The sequence below is a fragment of the Phyllobates terribilis genome, unplaced genomic scaffold (assembly GCF_046119375.1).
Source record: "Phyllobates terribilis strain yellow unplaced genomic scaffold, ASM4611937v1 Scaffold_1__5_contigs__length_1240528914, whole genome shotgun sequence".
Classification (NCBI taxonomy): Eukaryota; Metazoa; Chordata; class Amphibia; order Anura; family Dendrobatidae; genus Phyllobates; species Phyllobates terribilis.
This window is the reverse complement of record NW_027362761.1, coordinates 829,720,277-829,743,852: the sequence shown is the minus strand read 5'-3', so window position 1 is coordinate 829,743,852 and position 23,576 is coordinate 829,720,277. Positions and strand designations below refer to the sequence as shown.

The window sequence follows — 23,576 nt, the reverse complement described above, 5'->3', positions numbered from 1 at the left end:
GCTTCCAGGGGCGATCCCCATGCTGTCCCCATGTCACTTGAGCACTGTCACTATCGTTTTGGGCACTTTTTAGGCTTTCTACAGACTGCTAGTCAACAGTCAAAAGACTGACATGTGTATGCCGTTTGCCTGTATGATAAATATAGCGCTGCCGATACACCAGCCCTATTGGAATGTTGATAACGCCAGCAGTTAGTTTTTGCTCTTATTTTTTCCACAGTACTACGCTTAGTATACCAATGTTATGGCAATTTTTCATTTTTGTTTTTTCATTTTTTTTTCCAAGAGCTGTAGCTTTTTTATTTTTTCATCGACACTTGTTTATTCTGGACGAATTGTACATTTGAATGACACCATTCATTATTTTATCATGTGATGTACTGGAAAGCAGGAGAAAAATTCCAAGTGCAGGAAAATTTAAAAAAAAACGCAATTCCACAAGTGTTGTTTTTTTTGTATTTACCATGTTCACTATATGGTAAAAATGACCTGGCAGTATTGATTCTCCAGGTCAGTGCTTTTAAGGAGATACAAAACACATATAGTTTTCTTTTATTTAGGTGCCAAAAAAAAATGTTCAAATTTAGTTAAGAAAATGTTTACTTCTGTCATCATTTTCCAAAACTCGTAAAATTTTTAATTTTTGGTTACAGTGTGAGAGCTTGTTTTTTTGTGTCCGGAACAGACCTTTTTATTGGTACCATTTTGGGGTAGACACGTTATTCTCAGTAAAGCGCCCAAAATAAAGTAACAACAGGAACTGGCCACTTTTTACCTAGTTACAGATCCTCTTTAATGAACACTATGCCTGAATATTATGAACATGGAATTTGATACTTGCAAAAGGCTTCCTTTTCATCATTAAGTAGATTGAACTCAGTGGCTTCATGTTTTCTTTCAACATTAAACCTATATTACTATTAGTGTTGAGCGAACATGCTCGACACTGCTCGGTACTCGCCCGAGCATCACGCTACTCGGGATGTTCGGCGAGCACTGAGCATTTCCGCGTTACTCGGGCGGGAGCTCGGGTCTCCGCCCTGCATGTTTGGCGCTCTTTACAGAGCCAATGAACATGCAGGGATTGCCAGCCAGTCACTGTAATGCTGCAGCCATGTTGGTTGTGGGCATTACAGTGATTGGCTGGCCGCACAGCGTCACCTCGAGTATTTAAAACCGGGCGCCGCCATCTTGGACACAGTCGCTCCGGATTAGACAGTGTAGGGACAGCGCTGCTGATTTAGGGAGAGATATAAACTGCGAAATAGTGTAGGGTCTGTAAAGGCTGCCAGAACAAACAAACAGTCATTTTCAGGACTAATATCCATCCCAGATACCAGGCAGGCAGGCTGTATAGGAGACACAGTGGTTATACCAGCAAACGCTGCATTACAGTCCTGTGTGCTCCTGTTGCTGAAATTGCTGGACTTAGCACCAGGTGTCGGGGGCCAGGAAAAATCCTTTTTTTTTCATCTAAATCCTCCTTTTTTTTTCCTCCTTCACACTGTACAAATACCCGTCTTATTAACCTTTTGGTGTGTCCCCCCCCCAAAAAAAAAGCGTGTCTCTGATTTTTCAGACACAAATATAACTGTTGAAAATAGTCTGGTGTAGGCTAGAGAAACAGAAGTGTTGTTTTGCACTTCCACGGTTCAAACCTCTGTATTATCCATTTTGGGCCATTTGTATCTAAAAAAAAAAAACTGTTTGAGTGTGTCGCTCACTGTTCAGCCGCAAATCTATATATTTAAAAAAGTCTGGTATACCCCAGTAAACAATAACTGTGGTTTTGCCATCCCACGGTAAAAAATCTCTATTATTCAGGTTTTGGTATATTTTCCGTAAAGAAAAACAGTAGTGTCTCCTGACTGTTGTGACACAAAAATATATCCGTTGAAAATAGTCTTGTGTCGGCCTGACATCCCAGTGTGGTTTCACAGTTCCACGGGTCAAATCGCTGTACTATCCAGTTTTGGGCCTTTGGTATCTAAAAAAAAAGCAGTTTGAGTGTGTCGCTCACTGTTCAGCCGCAAATATCTCTATTTAAAAAAGTGTGGTATACCCCAGTAAACAATAACTGTGGTTTTGCCATCCCACGGTAAAAAATCTCTATTATTCAGCTTTTGGTAGTTTTTTCCGTAAAGAAAAACAGTAGTGTCTCCTGACTGTTGTGACACAAAAATATATCTGTTGAAAATAGTCTTGTGTAGGCCCGACATCCCAGTGTGGTTTCGCAGTTCCACGGGTCAAATCGCTGTACTATCCAGTTTTGGGCCTTTGGTATCTAAAAAAAAAAGCAGTTTGAGTATGTCGCTCACTGTTCAGCCGCAAATATCTCTATTTAAAAAGTGTGGTATACCCCAGTAAACAATAACTGTGGTTTTGCCATCCCACGGTAAAAAAATGTCTATTATTCAGCTTTTGGTAGTTTACAGTAGTGTCTCCTGACTGTTGTGACACAAAAATATATCTGTTGAAAATAGTCTTGTGTAGGTCCGACATCCCAGTGTGGTTTCGCAGTTCCACGGGTCAAATCGCTGTACTATCCAGTTTTGGGCCTTTGGTATGTAAAAAAAAAGCAGTTTGAGTGTGTCGCTCACTGTTCAGCCGCAAATATCTCTATTTAAAAAAGTGTGGTATACCCCAGTAAACAATAACTGTGGTTTTGCCATCCCACGGTAAAAAATCTCTATTATTCAGCTTTTGGTAGTTTTTTCTGTAAAGAAAAACAGTAGTGTCTCCTAACTGTTGTGACACAAAAATATATCTGTTGAAAATAGTCTTGTGTAGGCCCGACATCCCAGTGTGGTTTCACAGTTCCACGGGTCAAATCGCTGTACTATCCAGTTTTGGGCCTTTGGTATCTAAAAAAAAAGCAGTTTGAGTGTGTCGCTCACTGTTCAGCCGCAAATATCTCTATTTAAAAAAGTGTGGTATACCCCAGTAAACAATAACTGTGGTTTTGCCATCCCACTGTAAAAAATCTCTATTATTCAGGTTTTGGTAGTTTTTTCCGTAAAGAAAAACAGTAGTGTCTCCTGACTGTTGTGACACAAAAATATATCTGTTGAAAATAGTCTTGTGTAGGCCCGACATCCCAGTGTGGTTTCGCAGTTCCACGGGTCAAATCGCTGTACTATCCAGTTTTGGGCCTTTGGTATCTAAAAAAAAAAGCAGTTTGAGTGTGTCGCTCACTGTTCAGCCGCAAATATCTCTATTTAAAAAAGTGTGGTATACCCCAGTAAACAATAACTGTGGTTTTGCCATCCCACGGTAAAAAATCTCTATTATTCAGCTTTTGGTAGTTTTTTCCGTAAAGAAAAACAGTAGTGTCTCCTGACTGTTGTGACACAAAAATATATCTGCTGAAAATAGTCTTGTGTAGGCGCGACATCCCAGTGTGGTTTCGCAGTTCCACGGGTCAAATCGCTGTACTATCCAGTTTTGGGCCTTTGGTATCTAAAAAAAAAAGCAGTTTGAGTGTGTCGCTCACTGTTCAGCCGCAAATATCTCTATTTAAAAAAGTGTGGTATACCCCAGTAAACAATAACTGTGGTTTTGCCATCCCACGGTAAAAAATCTCTATTATTCAGGTTTTAGTATTTTTTTCCGTAAAGAAAAACAGTAGTGTCTCCTGACTGTCGTGACACAAAAATATATCTGTTGAAAATAGTCTTGTGTAGGCCCGACATCCCAGTGTGGTTTCGCAGTTCCACGGGTCAAATCGCTGTACTATCCAGTTTTGGGCCTTTGGTATCTAAAAAAAAAGCAGTTTGAGTGTGTCGCTCACTGTTCAGCCACAAATATCTCTATTTAAAAAAGTGTGGTATACCGCAGTATACAATAACTGTGGTTTTCCTCTTCCACGGTTCTAATCTACTCTTTATTACCCTTTTTCCATTGATAGTGCAAGTGTAAGCTATTTTACTTCATTTACAATGGGCAAGGCGCGTGGCAAGGGACGTGGAAGTGGACGTTCTGGTGATGGTTCGTGCAGAGGACAGGGCCGTGGCCAAGGTGAATATGTGCCACAACCAACAGCCACATCTTCTCGCTCCCACTTCTTGACCGAATTACTAGGGAAGCACAGAACAACACCAGTATTGAGAACTGATCAGTGTGAACAGGTTATTAATTGGATTGCAGATAATACTTCCAGTTACCTGGGCACCACCACCTCCGGTCTGTCTTCCACACGGTCAACTCTTAGTAGCCGTGAGTCTCGACCACATACTCCTCCTCACCCTGATGCTCCTTCCTCCCACCATGCCGCGTGTCGTCAGACAGCAAGTGATCCCACACTTGGACACTCTGAAGAGCTGTTCACTGGTCCATTTCCATATTTGGGCCCCTCGCCTGATACGCTTGAAGTGGTGGAAGAGGAGATCCCATGTTGCGATGCCCAAAAATTTGAACAGCCACGGCCACAGGAAGTCGACGTTGGCAATCTGTCACAAGAGGTGAACGATGACGAGACACAATTGCCAGGAAGTGAGGAGGAGGATCGTGGTGCGCAAGTGGAAGAGGAGGAGGTGGTGGATGATCTAGTAACTGACCCAACGTGGAAGGAGGACATGCAGAGTGAGGCCAGAAGCACACAGGGGGAGGGAGGCAGAGTACCCCAACAGGCAGGAAGAAGCAGTGTGGTGGCCGCAGACAGAAGGCAGGCAACCGTTCCCCGTAACACCAACACGAGGGACGTTGCCAGTACAAGCGGTAGGTCTTCCAGAGTCTGGAATTTTTTTAAAGACTCTGCTGATAACCCCAAAAAGGCCATATGTTCCACCTGCCATGCCAGCATCAGCAGGGGTGACAAATCTACCAGCCTGACCACCACCAGCATGATCAGGCACATAGCAGCAAAGCACCTGACTTTGTGGGGCGAAACCCAAGGTCCACGACCAGTGTCAGCGGGTGTCACCACTGCTTCTCCCACTGTTGTGCGTGCAATAGAACCCCCTGTTGTGTGTGCAAGGCAATCCCCTGTCCATACTGCATGTAAAGATGCCCCCTCCTCTCAGTCTTCTCTTGTTATGGTAGTTTCTCAAGAAACAGCATCAACGTCCACGTCCACGTCCTACCGCAGCGTTCAATTGTCCATATCCCAGACCTATGAACGAAAGCAGAAATTCACAGCTAACGCCCCACAGGCCACAGTCCTAAATTCGCACATTTCACGACTGCTTTCGTTGTAAATGCTGCCTTTTAGGCTGGTGGAGACTGAATCCTTCCGCAATCTTATGGCGGTGGTCGTCCCTCGGTACTCTGTCCCCAGCCGACACTATTTTGCCTGGTGTGCCATCCCCGCACTACACAAGCACGTGTCCCAAAGCATCTGCCATGCCCTCAACAACGCAGTTACTGGGAGAGTCCACCTGACAATGGACACGTGGACAAGTGCTTGTGGCCAGGGATGGTACATCTCTCTGACGGCACACTGGGTAAACATAGTGGAAGCCGGGACCCAGTCGGACCTTGGGACGGAACACATCCTCCCCACACCGAGGATTGCGGGCCCTATGTCAGTCAGAGTTGCCCCCACAGTGTACAGCTCCTGCGCATCCTCCTCCTCCTCCTCATGTTCAGCCTCCATCTCAGATATCACCACATCAGTTACAAGCTGGAAGCATTGCAGTACTGCCTCCGCCAAGCGGCAACAGGCTGTGCTGAAACTCATAAGCTTAGGTGATAAACCTCACACTGCTTGTGAGTTGTGGACAGCTGTGAAAGAGCAGGCAGATCTGTGGCTGAGACCGCTGAACCTACATCCCGGCATGGACATGTGTGACAATGGCCGTAACCTGGTGGCGGCTCTGAGGCGAGGTGAGATCACACACGTACCATGCCTGGCTCATGTGCTTAACCTCGTGGTTCAGCGGTTTCTTAAGTCGTACCCCGAGTTGCCAGATCTGCTCGTGAAAGTACGCCGCCTGTCAGCTCATTTTTGCAAGTCGGCTACAGCTTCCGCCGCCCTTGCTGTGTTGCAGCAGTGTTTGCAGCTTCCGGCACACCGAATGGTGTGTGATGTCCCCACACATTGGAACTCTACCCTCCACATGTTGCAAAGGATTTGTGAGCAGAAGAGAGCAGTTGTGGAGTACCAGCTGCAACAAGGCCGTTGATATTCAGGTCAGACTCCACACATAAGACCTCAGGAGTGGACCTGGATGTCTGACATATGTACCATCCTGAAAAACTTTGAGGAGGCCACCAAGATGGTGAGTGGCGATGACGCCATCATTAGTGTCAGCATCCCACTTGTCTGTCTTTTGCAACGCTCTCTGCAGAGAATTAAAGAGGAGGCATTGCAGCCAGAGTATGATGAGATGGATCAAGAAGCCGTAGCAGGCGATTACACACAGCCCTGCCTCATCTCATCCCAACGTGCATTGGGGGACAATGAGGGAGAGGAGGAGGAGGAGGAGGAAGAACAGGAGCTGCTATCATGCGTTGTAGACGGTAGTACCTGTACAAGTGTCATACCGTCGGTTCAGCGTGGGTGGCCTGAGGACAGGGGGGAGGAGGAAGAGGAGGAGGAGGAGAGCATGGTCAGTCGTCATCTTGGTGAGGACACGGAAATCTTGCCCGTTACCAGTCTGGCACGCATGGCTGACTTTATGTTACGCTGCCTTAACCGTGACCCTCGCGTTGTCAAAATGTTGGGTGACAGTCATTACTGGTTGGTGACACTTTTAGACCCCCGCTACAAGGAGAACTTTCACTCTCTTATTCCTGAGGTGGAGAGGTCTACAAAAATGGGGCAGTACCAGAAGGCCCTTGCTGCAGAACTGTTAAAAAAATTCCCATCTGAACACGCTAGCGGCAGAGGTCACAGTTCATTGCCCAACCAAGGCATACAGGCGAGAGAGATGCAACTCCAATCCAGCAGAGGCAAGGTAACACTGTCAACGTTCTGGGACAGTTTTCTGACACCCGCCCACCTTACAGGCCCTGAGGCGCGGGGTACTCTCACAAGGAGTGGAAAGTTTCAAAAGATGGTGAGGGAGTACCTTGCCGACCGTACCAGCGTCCTGCTGCTAGCGTGTTATCGGAGCGTGTTTTTAGTGCCGCTGGGGGAATTATAACTGATAAGCGCACTCGCCTGTCAACTGACAATGCTGACAAGCTGACCCTTATCAAAATGAACAAGGGCTGGATTGGGCCAGACTTCTCATCACCACAAAATGACAGCAGAGTAACATAAAGTCAAATCCACTGTGCTATTTCGGGAGGTGTATTCACATGCACCGCTTCACACCCACACATGGGTTTCGGCTGTTTTATCTTCTTCTTCTTATCCTCAGCCTCCACCACCACTATACCACCAGGGTGCCAGCATTGCAAGTTCCTCCGTCCTTATTTTTGGCAGCTTTTGCTTGCAAGGCATAAGCAAATACTATGGGACACCCACTCCCCAATAATGGGACTTATGTTTGTAATATGCTGTACTGCATGGCTCTTGTAAGGGGCATTGCAAGATGCTCCGTCCTAATTTTTGGCAGCTTTTGCTTGCAAGGCATAAGCAAATACTATGGGACACCCACTCCCCAATAATGGGACTTATGTTTGTAATATGCTGTACTGCAGGGCTCTTGTAAGGGGCATTGCAAGTTGCTCCGTCCTAATTTTTGGCAGATTTTGCTTGCAAGGCATAAGCAAATACTATGGGACACCCACTCCCCAATAATGGGACTTATGTTTGTAATATGCTGTACTGCATGGCTCTTGTAAGGGGCATTGCAAGTTGCTCCATCCTAATTTTTGGCAGCTTTTGCTTGCAAGGCATAAGCAAATACTATGGGAGACCCACTCCCCAATAATGGGACTTATGTTTGTAATATGCTGTACTGCATGGCTCTTGTAAGGGGCATTGCAAGTTGCTCCGTCCTAATTTTTGGCAGCTTTTGCTTGGAAAGCATACGCCAATACTATGGGAGACCCTCTCCCCAATAATGGGACTCATGTTTGTAATATGCTGTACTGCATGGCTCTTGTAAGGGGCATTGCAAGTTGCTCCGTCCTAATTTTTGGCAGCTTTTGCTTGCAAGGCATAAGCAAATACTATGGGAGACCCACTCCCCAATAATGGGACTTATGTTTGTAATATGCTGTACTGCATGGCTCTTGTAAGGGGCATTGCAAGTTGCTCCGTCCTAATTTTTGGCAGCTTTTGCTTGGAAAGCATAAGCCAATACTATGGGAGACCCTCTCCCCAATAATGGGACTCATGTTTGTAATATGCTGTACTGCATGGCTCTTGTAAGGGGCATTGCAAGTTGCTCCGTCCTAATTTTTGGCAGCTTTTGCTTGCAAGGCATAAGCAAATACTATGGGAGACCCACTCCCCAATAATGGGACTTATGTTTGTAATATGCTGTACTGCATGTGACTCGCCCCCTGGGCCGTGTGTACACGTGTGTGGGATACCCGGTGCCGGGTCTCTGGGGTCTGTAGTCTCCGTGACGGTGACCCGGTCCCGTGGCTCAGGCTGGTCAAACCAGTGGCAGTCTTTCTTAGGTTTTGAGGTTAATTGTCCGACTCCGCCACCCGTGGATTGCGGTCAGGGAGTACCACCGCTGCGAGGCAGACCGCTGAGGCTGGTGTTGTGTGCGCAGCAGAGAATGGGATAACTCCCCACGGGAGGAGTATAGCCTCAGGGCAGTGAGTGTGGATGATGGGGGTGATGGTGCACGAGCGCAGCAGGAATGACTCAGTCTTTGCAGTGCAGTTCAGGGTCTTTACTGATGATTATAAGGTAGACCCTCCCGGGAGTACTGGCTAGCATAAGAGGCCTGGTCAGTATGTGAGCAAGCAGGAGTTCCCCTGGTCAGGCGGAGTTGTAGGCCTCCCCGTCTGTCTGCACTCTTCCTGGCTACCTTGCTGTAAGCGGGTAGAAGTAGCCCACGTCCCTGAGTGTACCGTGTAGTGCTCACCCGTATGGCTGGTGACTTGGGGCCTTCTGTTAGCCTCCGCTCCACGACGGCGGTGCTGGTCCCTTGCTTGTGACTGAGCCTCCGGGCTTCTATGGCCAGAGGACCTGAAATCCCCTGCCGGCTGGTTTCTGCTGCTGGATATATAAGTCCTCACAGCCTCGGACTCCTGTGTCCGGTTCCTATTGTCTTCTGCCAGGGCGAGCTCTGCTCAGCTTCCAGCCCCTGGTCTTTAGCTCCTAGCTCCTACCGAGCTCCTTGCTGTTACTTTCCCTTGCTCTCACTCTGACTCTGACTGTTCTCTGTTCTCTGACTCACTCAACCCCGCCCCAGATCCAGTTTATAAGGGCAGAATTCTCCCCTCCTAGGACTGGGGCAGGAGGATGTTGCATGTTTAAGGGATCCTGATCAGGAAACCTCCCACTTGCTCTCCGACGTAATATCTCTATTACTGTGGTGACCAGACCCCTGGGGTGCCACACATGGCTCTTATAAGGGGCATTGCAGTTCCTCATAATTTTTGGAAAGCCTTCCATTCACTGCTTAGGCCAACAGTGCACAGGAGACCCAGTTGCTATAAATGGAAAAAAAGGTTTAGTTAACGCCCTCTGACCTCCATGTCATTTCCAAGGGGCATTGGAGTGGCTCGAAATTTTTGGTAGGTATTGCACTCACTGTATGCCCTATAACTGTGTAGCCGAACCGCTCCTTTTGTTACAGAAACATATCCTACAAGACATATCTGGTTGACTGGCCTGATATTGATGTGAATGGTCCCTGTTCCTCCTGCTCTTTCTCCTTTGCCACTACCTTATCCATCATTTATCACCTGAAGCTTTGTTTTAACGGGAGTCATAGAACTTGAATAGTAGCAGGAAAACATCCAGCAATCCTCGGAGGAGGTAGGATATGCGCCAAAACGCTGACCACCTCAGGCCTAGCTGCTACTACATACATGCGCTTGCATTACAACAAAACAAAGCAGATGCTAACTTCTATCATCCTCATCATGCTCCTCACCTTGGCACTCTCAACTCCCCTGATGGAGAAGCCAGGGCCCACCGGAGGAGTCTGATAGTCCGGTGGGCTCGGCCAATGCTGCCCTAAAGCAGGCCAGGCTAAGAAAAGTGTGGAAAAGGTTACCGGGACAAATAGGGGTGGCTGGGGACCGAGTATGGACACCCGGCCACCCCCTGGAGGCTGGGGAGCAAGCGGGGACACCCGGCCACCAGGCGGCTGGGGACTGAGTATGGATACCAGGCCGCCGACACAGCCATGGCGTGGTGGCCAGATTCCGCCTCCACATGCCTAAAAGGCCCAATTTAAAGTGCAAGCAAGCAAGCAGTATGGTATTGCAGCCTGGGGTTGGGTGGGTGGCAGGCTGCATACTTGCGCTTGCATTGCAAGGAATGGGAGAGGTACAATTGAACACTGCCCTGGGACAAGGACTTGAATGGGGATAGTTGCAAATCTGCAACGACAGGTGCAAAGTGGGAGGCATCTTCGCATGTACCATGAACAGGGGTTTGGCATGCACACACTACAGCGGAATAGGCTCTCCTTCCCACTAAATGCACTGGGGAGGGCAAAGGTAATGTTTTGGTATACGCGCTTAATCTTATGTATAAGGCACACCAGGACAAATAGGGGCGGCTGGGGACTGAGTATGGATACCTCGCTGCCGAAGCAGCCATGAGGTAGTGGCCAGCTTCGGCCTCCTCCAAACTAAAAGGCCCCATTTCAAGTGCAAGCTAGCAGTATGGAATTGCAGTCTGGGGGTGGGTGGGTGGCAGGCTGCACACTTACACTTGCATTAAAAGAAAACATAGCAGATGCTAACTTCTGTCATCATCATCATGCTCCTCACCTTGGCACTCTCAACTCCACCGATGGAGAAGTCAGGGCCCACCGGAGGAGTCTGGTTCTCTGGTGGGCTCATCCAATGCTGCCTAAAGCAGGCCGGGCTAAGAAAAGTGTGTGGGGGGATGTTCCAAGGAGAAATAGGGGCGGCTGGGGACCGTTTACGGACACCCGGCTGCCCCCAGGCGGCTGTGGACCGTGTGTGGACACCCGGCCGCGGGGCGACTGGGGACCGAGTATGGACACGTGGCCGCCGGGCGGCTGGGGACTGAGTATGGATTCCAGGCCGCCAACACAGCCATGACGTGGTGGCCAGATTCCGCCTCCACATGCCTAAAAGGCCCAATTTCAAGTTCAAGCAAGCAAGCAGTATGGTATTGCAGCCTGGGGGTGGGTTGGTGGCAGGCTGCATACTTGCGCTTGTATTGCAAGGAATGGGGGAGGTACAATTGAACACTGCCCTGGGACTAGAACTTGCATGGGGATAGTTGCAAGTCTGCATCTTCTGATGCGGCAAGGATCACTTATGATGAGCATACTTTTAGACAGTGACCTGGGAGTCAGAGATGCTTCCAGAGGTCTTCCCCATGCTGTTCCCATGTCTTTTCAGCACTTTATGCATGTATCACACAGCACATGGCCAGATAAGGTTGTAAAATGTTAAAATGACATTTCCCGGTGAATGCATTTGTCATAGTTGAAAGCAATACAAAAGTGCAAAAACGCATAAAAAATGCTACTTGTGAACATAGCCGAAGGTGTGGAGGAGTATTTTTGTTTTTGGTTATTTATTTTAACTTATACACAAGTCTTTACCCTGGAAAGGAAGTTCCTTAACATATTTCACAGGAAAAAAGTTTCACTTTCGTTTTTGAACGTTTTATTGTGAGCCCGTAAAAGTGGCTTAATACCTCTGACCACGTTGTTGACAGCAGTGACCTGGGGGTCAGAAATGCTTCCTGGGGCGATCCCCATGCTGTCCCCATGTCATTTGAGCACTGTCACTATCGTTTTGGTCACTTGTTAGGCTTTTAAAAGACTGCCGGGGCTGCCACCGCAAAAATGCTCGAGTCTCCCATAGACTAATATTGGGCTCGTTGCTCGGGTCGAGCACCCGAGTATCACGGCGAGCTTGGCCCGAGCTTCGAGCACCCGAGCATTTTAGTGCTCGCTCAACACTAATTACTATGAATTACATTTTTTGTGTTTTTTTTTTTTAGGTATCTACAAGAGAAAGACATTTTACGTCAATACCTTAATTCAAAGACTACTAAGAAGACGGAAACCACAGTATAATAATTTCAGAATTATTTCAGACAAAGTGACTAAATGATGATGAAGTAATCAAAGTTTTAGATAACAGGAGACTGCAGAGATCAATTTTCTCTTAGATTGAATCTCATACTTTACAATGGATGACATCTTGACAGCTGAGAGATGAGCTGTCCCATCGTCAGGCTCTTTGGAACCGCCAGCAATGATAACGATTTCTTTATTTATTCTTTGGCTCTAAGAAATATTTGAATGCTAATTCTAAACATGAAGTGCTGGCAATACTGAGACTATTAATGTATCATGATTCAAATGGAGGAGGCCTGTCTCCATTCTTTCCAGGCATTTAATGTAAACCGCAAAGTTCATAATAACTGTAAGATAGCATTTCAGTCTTAAAATAAATACTCTGATCTTGTTATTGCATTTCTGATTGGAAGGGCAAGTTTGGGATGAGTATGAATATTGCTTGTCAAGAAGATTTTTGCTGCCTTGTAGACCTGGCTTGGGTACTACACCCCTCTGTCTTCACAAGCTGCAAGGTATAGGGGAACAGAAGCCAACAGAAGATGACAAGCATGACCTATTAACAGAAGAGATGCAAGACGATTAGGAAGATGCGGATCTAGATTTTCTGGCACCAGGAACGAGAAGTGATTTTGGCGTCCCTTCCCCCCACCCAACTCAAGTAGTCATCATGTGATCGCTCATACATGGAGCAATCACACGAATGAGCGATCCACGTATTAGCGATCCATACATGACATCTATTTATGTATGATGTCCATAGTTATCAGTAGCACTTTAGAAATATATTTACTTAGAAAATAGATGAGGTGTTCAACACTTATTTCACCCGCTGTATGTGATTTGCACAGTTAAAGTCGCATGCTGACAAGCTGCTTTTCCTAATTCTCTCATTCATGTTCAGTGAAATACTGTAGCCTCTGCTTCACTGAGAGAAGTAAAGCGGGATGAAAAGCTAGTGATAACCGTTAATTTGAAAATCGCATGAGTGATCAATGGGACTGTGATTAGGATTGGGCATGCTACCGTGCTTAATGTTAGATGGGAAGGGGTTGTCGAGGTTTGTGATGAAAGTCTTCTGAATTCTCACAGTGTGTTCTGCACACTTTCAGGACTCTCCCTTGCCAGCGGCAAGAGTGCACGATCACGTGAGTGCAAGTATGCGATTTGCTTTTATTGATCGAGGCAGTGCATGGTTAGTCGGCACTAGCCTCCCGCTTTCACCGCCAGGCACCAGAGAACCCTGACCGCGTGCAGCGCACAAGCTGTAAGAATTCAGAAGTCTTTCATCTCAATCTTGAAGAACCCCTTTAATGTCCCTAACATAAATAAAAACATAGTAACCCTTAACTTGTCAGATGGTGCAACACTTTATTAACATAGACATATATCACGTAATCTTACAAGTTTGGATTGTTACATGTGTACATAATCAGAACCAATAACAGCACAATAATACATCACCATAATACCAACAGTTGAGAAATATACCATTAGAACCACCCTCAGTACAGAAACACATCAACAACAACATTATCAGTACAGAAACACAGTATCACAACCTCCATCAGAGAAATACATAACCAGAATCCCCATCAATACAGAAATAGATCACCAGAACAACCATCAGTACATGAATACATCACCAAAACCACCATTAGTATAGAAATACATCATCAGAACCCCCATCAGCACAGAAATACATCACCAGAACCTCCATTATTACATAAATAAATCACCAGAACCACCATCAGTACATGAATACATCACCAGAACCACCATCAGTAGATGAATAAATCACCAGGACCATCATTCATATATGAATTCAGCATCAGAACCACCGTCAGTATATAGTACATCCATTGTAATGTCAGGTCAGCCCCATATACATTTGTATAGCATAAAACTACAACTCCCAATATGTCCTTAATAATGGTAAGGAGATACTGGAAGTTGTTGCTATCAGCAATGATGAGCCAGACTGCAGATCATACAGGAACCACAGTACTGATGAGACACAGGCAGTATCACAAATAAATATTTACATCCTGATACCTTAAAGATTACATCTTATCTGATTAGTGTGGCTTTCTTGATTATCTTCTTCATCTTGTCCATATGCCATGATGACTTTTCACATCCACAGCTCATCTTTGCAGACTTCCATCGTCTCCGGCCTCCTGCTACGCATCCTGACACCTCAGACTGCCGCATCAAACGGGCTGATGACGCCCCACTGCCAGGTGCACCCAAGGCAAATGCCCTAGATATGCCCCTGGATTAGGTTTGGCACCTAGAAATTAACCCCTCAAGGTATATGTCTAGTTTTGTATGACAGTATATTTGATTTCTGACCATATTTGTATGTTATATATGTGAGTATGTAGCTATTTATATACACATTGGTGCTGAATAATTTGTGAACCCTTCACAATTTTCCATATTTCTGCATAAATTTGACCTAAAACTACATCTGATTTTCACACAAGCCTTAAAGATAGATAAAAAGAGGCAAAGCAAAGAATTGAGTCTGGAATATTAGACTTTGTCATGTTTTAAATGAGAAGGAGATATCACATAATTGTTGGTGGCAAAAGTATGTGAACCGGTGCTGTGAGTATCTGACATGATTCCCTTGTACAGAAATAACTGCATCTAAACGTTTGCAGTAATTGTTGATTAGACCTTCACTTGGAAGAATTTTAGTCCATTCTTCACTTCAAAACAGCTTCAACTCTTGTTTGTAGTTTTTCTTCCATGAACTGCTCACCTCAGGTCCTTCCACAATATTCCTATAAGATTAAGGTCAGGACTTTGATTTGGCCATTTCAAAACTTTATTCTACTTAACCATTCTTATGTGGAAGGACTTGTGTGATTTACAGTATGTGCTGTCTTGTTGCATGACCCAAGACCCTGACATTTTCCTTTAGACTTTGCTGGTATAATTAAAAATTCATTGTTCCAACAATGATGGCAAGCCATTCTGGCCCAGGTGCAAACAGGCCTAAACCATAATACTACAACAGTCGTGTTTTACAGATGGCATAATGTTTTTAGGATGTAATGCAATGTTTTTCTTTCTCCATACATAATGCTTCTCATTTAGGCTGGCAGAAATGTTCTTTTTGGAGAGCAGTGACTTTCTCTTTGAAATTTTGCCATACACACCATTGTTGTTCAGTGTCCTCCTGATGTTGGACTTATTAGCATTAACATTAGCAAATGTGAGAGTGGCCTTTAGGCACTTACAGGTTGCCTTCGGTTCATTTGTGACCTATTGGACTATTACATGGCTTGCTTTTTGGAGTGATCTTTGTTGGTTGACGACTCATGGGGAGGGTAATAATTAGTGTTGAGCGAATTTGTTTGGCGAATGTTCGAAAGTTTCAAATTCGGCACGAATATGGCACATTTGGATTCGTGATCGTAAAGGCGAGCAAATTTTCTTAAAATCGGAAAAGTTTGACGAACTTGCGCGGGACCACGAATACAGGGCAACCACGGCGATTTGAACAGTTGTGTTAGCATAGCGCAAGTGTATGATGAGCGGTGACTTGTACCAGGTGAGTGTGGGGGCTGTGGAGAGCTTAGAACAGGTCAGATCAGCCGCGCACTGTTTTTTTTTTCCTGTGGGTGGTAACTTTAACTGAGGAAAGCGCAGCCAGCCAGTCATAGCGCAGGAAGCATCTACACTGTCCAGAGATAAGGGCTTCTGCAATTGGCTGCAGAAATCACATGTCCTCTCAATATAAAAAGCGGCCATGTTCCCTCAGCACCATTATATCCATGTCACTGCTGGAGACAGATGCAGCTCAGTGTTCTCCTGTGTAATGAGAGATATTAACTAGATAGATGGGCACTTGTGTGGTAGTCAGTGTAGATAATTCCTGGCCTGTGTACCTCTGCAACCGCTGGTGCAGCACATTTTTGGTGTTCTTGTGCAAGTACTGAGATTCTGACAGAAACAGAGGACCATGCCATACAATAGTGCTGTGCACCACTGGTATAGAGCTCCATGTCTCATTATACATTGAATCTTTTTTTTGCACTTGCTAATGTGTTCAAGCAAGAGCAGTGCACCTTTTCATTTAGCGGGTCTGAAATTCAGTTTTTTTTCTGTTGCTGTTACTCATGTTTCTGTGCATCATTATACCTGTTGTTGGATTCTTATAATAATATTTGTTTTTGTCTTTTATTCAATAAAATTTACATCTTTTTAAACAATGTGGATGTATTTTGGTCCTGTCATTTTTCTTCGTTGGATGTATTTATAGGTAATAATGCCCTCTAGGATACCTTATATATATCAGGGATTCATTGCAGTTTTTTGTAAATATAACGTTTTTTTAGTGTCAGATACTATTTTAGTGGAGTTGAACTTCAAGTGGTTTCAGAAAAAAAAAATACATTTTTTCTCTTGCTACGCCCAGTCCAAAAAATATTTTTTCCTGTACCAAAAGTCATACAGTGCTATAAGCCAGCTACTACGTCAGTGGCGGTCAAAGTCAGCTGGACGCAGAGCTTATGCAGAGTAACCCAAAAACATTTTTTGCTCTGAGTAAAGTGATACAGCTGGCTAGATCTGAGTTTGAAATATTTTGGAGCATATATTCTATGTCATACTGGCCTCATCCACATTCAAAAAAAATGTTAGTAACGTTATAAGGCAGGCCATATCTTACCTTGTCATTTAGTGTCGCTGAAATTCAGATACGTGCTGAGCTATTGCACAGGAAAAAAACTTATTTTTCTTTAGTTAATTGCATGCTCCTACCACTGTATCTGACCAACATGAGTGGAAAAAAGAGAGGGCGTGGTGGAAGGGGGAATAGGCTTGGTGTTCAAGGAGTACGTGGGGTACGTGGTAATGTTAGTGAAAGCACTAATGAACCAACACAAACAGGTCCTATCCAAAGACAACTGACAACTTATGTTAATGGCCGGCCTACTGCACTCTCTTCCTTTTGGCAGCCGCACAGTGATACGCCTTGTTGATAAGGACAAGAAAGAGCAGGTGCTCCAGTGGATGGCAAGCTCTGCGTCCAGTGCCCTCTCCTATTCTGCCTCCACCTCAACATCACACGCAGTACAGACCACAGAGGTGGCACCCCAATTACCCATGCTTCCCCCGTGTCACAACTGGCCAACTGCCCAATTGACTAGAGCGAACCACATATGGGCGAGTCTGTAGAACTCTTCACTCATTCTATACCATGGGCATCAGAAGTGTACTCCAAACAGTCACAGAGTCAAGGGAAGGAAAGCATCTGTACTGATACCCAAATTTTTTTTAGCTTGGATTCGGGGCAGGACGAGCAGGTTCCTGACCCTTGCCACCAGACGTTAACCATATGGGAGGAAGGTGATCCCGATGAGACTCAGATACCTGAGGCTCATGCGGACTGTACTGTGCTGTCAGGGCAACAAGAGGAGAGGGGTCACTCTGAGGGCGAGAAATGGGATAACACATTGGATGATTATGAGGTTGAAGATCCTACTTGGTGTGAACCCAGAGTCACGCAGCCGATTAGCTCATCTGAGGAGGAGGAGGAGGAAAACGAGGAGGTTACATTTCACCCTACGGAGCAGACACTGAGTGATGCAAGCACGAGGAGCACTGCATCCTTAGCCACAACCGTGGCTGTGGCCAGCAGCGATCACGGGTCTGCAGCTCACAGGGGCCACAAGGGTTGCCTAGCATGGGCCTTTTTTGTCTCTGCAAAGGATGAGCCACCTCAAGTTATCTGCAAACTTTGCGATAAAAAACTTAGTAGAGGGAAAAACTGCAATAATTTGACTACTACATGCATGAACGTTCACATGCTCAAACAACATTCTTTAAGCTGGGAATCTTACCGCGCTGAAATGTGGACAAGCGCACCTCAACAGCCATCAGCTGCCCCATCAAACGCATCCGCTGCTTCTTCCTCCTCCTCTGTTACCATGCCAAGTATTGTCACGCAGGTCTCCCATCGCAGAAACTCCGGTTCTTTACCTGCTCCAGTCAGGCTGAGTGACAGCCCGTCAGCTGTAATGGAAGCGGACATGCCTGCTGTGTTTGTTTCACCGAGCACACCACATGTTTCTCAATACACCCTAACATCTGCACCTCACTCACCAGTTTTTCCTGTTCACCATACTCCACCCTCTCTCAGCACTGCAGCCAGCCCTCAATCTCGCTGTTGTGGTCACGTAAAAGATTGTTTCATCCTACACATGACAAAGCTAAAAGGTTGAACTCCACCATCTCCAATCTGTTGGCCACGGAAATGGTGGTCTTAGGCCCTATTTTTTTAAATGTAAACACTACCGATTGAGTCTGCATCTCCTGGGTTGGCTGTAGTGGGACAGGTATGGGTCTGTGTTAAACTACTTGTAGTGTGATGACATTGATGCCACTTTGGTGGTGTTAGGCCCTCATTTAGGGCAATGTGAACACTCCTGGTTAGATCTCCATCTCCTGGGTTGACAGTACTGGAATAGGTGTGGGTCTCTTTTACACTATTTCTACAGTAGTGAAATTGATGCCAATTTGCTGGCAGCTGCCGCTAATTTTTTTAAATGTGGGGAATCCTGATTGAGTCTCCATTTATTGGGTTGGCTGTAGTGGAACCTTCCTGTTCTGCAGTCTAAGTTGTGTAAGGTTGCGTACCAGTCCTTGCTGAACTCCTGATACAGACTCTGCCTGCTGCACTCCTGATACAGACTCTGCCTGCTGCACTCCTGATACAGACTCTGCCTGCTGCACTCCTGATACAGACTCTGCCTGCTGCACTCCTGATACAGACTCTGCCTGCTGCACTCCTGATACAGACTCTGCCTGCTGCACTCCTGATACAGACTCTGCCTGCTGCACTCTGATACAGACTCTGCCTGCTGCACCATCTAGTCTCTCCTACTGGGTCCAGTTGCTGCGCGTCTGTTGGTCTGTCCTGGAGTGGCATCTGGCGTTCATCGGGAGCCAAGTCTAACCTCACCATCAGAGGCTCTAGTGAACAGTCCGGTGCTTGCTTAGTCACACCCCTACAGGCTTTCCGGAGTCCGTGGCACAGTGGTTCCACAAACCAAGTCCGTGACAGTGTGCCCTCGCAGCCAGGGTCCTCCTGTTGTACCAGTCGGTGACCCCTTTTGACATGTAAAGCGCAACTGAATAAATGTCGCTGTCACAGTAATAATAATTATAGTACTTGTACTCTGGGTAAATTGATGGCACTTTCCTGGTGTCTACACCTAACTTGATGTGTTTTGGCAGCTTTTGGTCCCGTTTGTAGGTGTTGTATATGCATTTTTTTGGTCCCCCCATTGACTCCTATGGGATTCGGAACATTCAGCGAATAAATTCTTCGAATATCAATTTGTTCGGCGAACTTTTCCAAACCAAACATTGAAATGTTTGCTCATGCCTAGTCACTATTTTAGAAAAGGTATAATTCTACTGGTACTACAATTATTAAGCTAGAACACTACTGTGAAGTGACATTTGCAATCAACACTTAAGATAAGAACAAAGTTTAATAAATATTCTTGACTGCAAAATTTGTAAAATTGTACATATGGTCTTTCAGGATCTAATGTAACAGAGCAGCACACCCCATTTTCTGTGTGTTGAACAAAGAAAAGTTGAGTGAATTTTAGAGATGAGCGTTGTTCTACTCGAACTGTTCGCCAATCTCAAATTCGAGCTGTTTTGGGCGGTGTTCGAGCCGTTCGGCGAACACGAACAATTTGAGAAAAATTCGGCTGTTCGAGGTTATGTTCGATAACTGTTCGTGCACCAAAATCATAACTGGATTTTTTCTCAGTAATGATGAAAATTAATGTTAATACGCAGTTTGAGTGTACAGCGGGGTGGGGGGAGGGGCAGGGGATGGATCTCTGCAGGAATAATGAAGATCTCCATTTTTTTTTTCTCTTTCCCGCATTTACAGTGGGGAGGTGCAATCTGTCAGCCTATCAGCAGCGCACACACGGAGCGAAGTGCTTTTTTTCACACAAGCAAGGGCATGTGTCATTGGCAGTGTATGTCACATGTCCTTGCCCTATAAGACCAAGCCATTTTCCCCGTCGCCACCATTTTCTCACTGCTGCAGCTGCGTGTTAGACGGCACCGCTGTTGCTGTGTGCGCTATACCTTGTTAATTTCAAGCCAATTTTCGCACAAATCTACAGATAGCTTGGGAGTAGGGAATAGTTGTGATTGCAGTCCTTTTAAGGACTAGGCTACAGCATTTCCTACGACTTTTATCAGGCAGGTCTGTGCTCTTAAATAGATAGGTTGTGGGAGTAAAGACTAATTGTAATTGGAGTCCTTTTCAGGACTAGGTTACATCAGTTCCTATCAGTTTTTGCCAGGCAGGTCTGTGCCAGTGCTGTGCAAGTTTTTTTCACAGCATTTGGCTGAATCTAGCAAAGCTAATCCTTTTTGGCCTATTGCAGAGTGTGTTAGTCAGTGGAGTAGCCTATCTGTGTTGCAAGATATACCACCTGTGTATAGAATACCAATTTTTTTACTGCACCTAGTGAAGTAAAATCTTTTGGGCATAGCATCATTCTATTAGTCCATCTATACTGACCTCCATCAGGTTGCAAATTGAATATAATTTTTTTCTGCATCTAGCTCTGAAAAAATATTGGGCTTCTAGCTGTGTGTGGGACTTGTTGTATTAGTCCATCTATACTGACCTCCATCAGGTTTCAAACTGAATATATTTTTTTCTGCATCTACCTCTGAAAAAATATTGGGCTTCTAGCTGTGTGTGGGACTTGTTCTATTAATCCATCTATACAGACCTCCATCAGGTTGCAAACTGAATATATTTTTTTCTGCATCTACCTCTGAAAAAATATTGGGCTTCTAGCTGTGTGTGGGACTTGTTGTATTAGTCCATCTATACTGACCTCCATCAGGTTGCAAATTAAAAATAATTTTTATCTGCATCTACAGTACCTCTGAAAAAATATTTGGGCTTCTAGCTGTGTGTGGGACTTGTTCTATTAGTCCATCTATACTGACCTCCATCAGGTTGCAAATTGAATATAATTTTTATCTGCATCTAGCTCTGAAAAAATATTTGGCCTTCTAGCAGTGTGTGGGACTTTCTCTATTAGTCCATCTATACTGACCTCCATCAGGTTGCAAATTAAAAATAATTTTTATCTGCATCTACCTCTGAAAAAATATTTGGGCTTCTAGCTGTGTGTGGGACTTGTTCTATTAATCCATTATACAGACCTCCATCAGGTTGCAAACTGAATATATTTTTTTCTGCATCTGCCTCTGAAAAAATATTGGGCTTCTAGCTGTGTGTGGGACTTGTTGTATTAGTCCATCTATACTGACCTCCATCAGGTTGCAAACTGAATATATTTTTTTCTGCATCTACCTCTGAAAAAATATTGGGCTTCTAGCTGTGTGTGGGACTTGTTCTATTAATCCATCTATACAGACCTCCATCAGGTTGCAAACTGAATATATTTTTTTCTGCATCTACCTCTGAAAAAATATTGGGCCTTCTAGCAGTGTGTGGGACTTTCTCTATTAGTCCATCTATACTGACCTCCATCAGGTTGCAAATTCAAAATAATTTTTTGTCTGCATCTAGCTCTGAAAAAATATTGGGCTTCTAGCTGTGTGTGGGACTTGTTGTATTAGTCCATCTATACTGACCTCCATCAGGTTGCAAATTAAAAATAATTTTTATCTGCATCTACAGTACCTCTGAAAAAATATTTGGGCTTCTAGCTGTGTGTGGGACTTGTTCTATTAGTCCATCTATACTGACCTCCATCAGGTTGCAAATTGAATATAATTTTTATCTGCAACTAGCTCTGAAAAAATATTTGGCCTTCTAGCAGTGTGTGGGACTTTCTCTATTAGTCCATCTATACTGACCTCCATCAGGTTGCAAATTAAAAATAATTTTTATCTGCATCTACCTCTGAAAAAATATTTGGGCTTCTAGCAGTGTGTGGGACTCATTGTATTAGGCCATCTATACCAAGCTCCACCAGCTTTGAAATTAATAATAATTTTTAGCTGCATCTAGCCCTGAAAATCATTTTTCCCAATAGTGGTAGCAATAGAAATATGGGGCGCGCGCCTGGCTAACAAAAATATACGCTTCATAACACAAAACACCAGCCTAGCGCACTGCATTAATAAGATGGCATCATCGTCTCTCCCAGTGCTAGGCCTACTACGCAGGCTAGTATTCCTGTACCTAAAACACAATGTATGAGTCCGCGCTAGCCACTATGCTGAGGGGTATAAAGCTGCTGCTAACGCTTTATAACAATTCAATTGGCAGATTTTCACAGAGCTCTTCCACAACGCCCACCCATCGGGCAACAGTTGCCCACCCTCCCTATGGGATCTAGTGGCGAATAGTTGATGCCATTAATCAGAGCGTCAGTTGCCCCGTCAACGTGGCAAGCATACGGTAAGGCATGGGAAGAGTGGACACGACTAGTAGCAGGCAGACGGGTTGACCAATGTGAACAAGCCAGATCACAAGTCACCATAGAATTTCTCCACCAGCTAATGATGAGGGGCATATCAGGGGCGTCAGCGCAGCGGTGTCTGACCGGAGTAGCATTTCACTTCCAACTAATGAATTGGGGAGATGTGACAAAGATTCATCATCAGACAATCCATAAAAGGGTGGAAAAGGGGTCAGCCAAGTCAGGAATGTAGACGTCCCGTCCCGTGTCACTAAAACTGATTTCTCACATCTTATCCCTAACACCATTAACATGACACTCACAATTTGAAGCTGTTAGAACCTTGCTCTTAGGTTTTTTCCTTTGCTGGTCACATGACCTTGTTGGCCTATTTAATCCTGCTCCGCCCTTCTGGCTTTGCTGGACTTCATTGTATAACTACTTTCTAGCTAGCCTGTGCTCTGTATCTAACTCTGTTAGTTTGCTTGGTCTACGGACCTCAGTGTTCTATATATTTTGTTTGTTTGTCTGTCTGCTACTATTTCTGTTAGGAGGTGTCCCATTTTCCTCCCAGTCCTTAGTACTTGTAGGGATTCCTTCCCCACATCTATAGGTCTCCGTACAGACTAGCTTAGGACTTTAGCAGGTCTGATCGCAGGATCAGGTCCCCTGTTACATCGTAGGGATAAAGCTGAGTTCTATCGTAGGGACAGATCTCCTCTCTTTCCTTAGCTCTGGTAGCAGAACATAACAGAAGCAACACTAATGTCTACTGCATTTGTGATCGCCTTCTTCGGGGCGCTATGTATAAGCGAATTAGTCCCTCAATCCAAAATTACCACCAGTGGACGCTTATTACACCAGGAAGTAGTCATAGCCAATAATGCAATACGTGTACGCATACACCAATCGAAAACGGTTCCAGCGGGCAGGGGTACTTGGGTACTTCTACAACCCACAAATGGTACACTGAGTCGGGTAACAATAGTAAAAACATATCTAACCATCAGATCACAAAGTAATTTCTTCGTATCACACATTGATG

The 23,576-nt window shown here is 45.1% G+C and overlaps 1 protein-coding gene and 1 long non-coding RNA gene across 2 annotated transcripts in view; one reads left to right on the top strand and one right to left on the bottom strand.

The window, feature by feature from the left end:
• Window positions 1-12,480, top strand: part of RASSF6 (Ras association domain family member 6) — a 128,279-nt gene extending 115,799 nt beyond the window's left edge. The window contains exon 11 of the mRNA XM_073638032.1: window positions 12,011-12,480. Coding sequence (XP_073494133.1) covers window positions 12,011-12,086 — 76 coding nt within the window. The 3' untranslated portion in view covers window positions 12,087-12,480. The remainder of the gene's footprint in view (window positions 1-12,010) is intronic.
• The window catches only part of LOC141153323 (uncharacterized), a 76,394-nt gene that overhangs the window by 45,618 nt on the left and 7,200 nt on the right, over window positions 1-23,576 (bottom strand). The gene's annotated exons all lie outside the window — the stretch shown is intronic.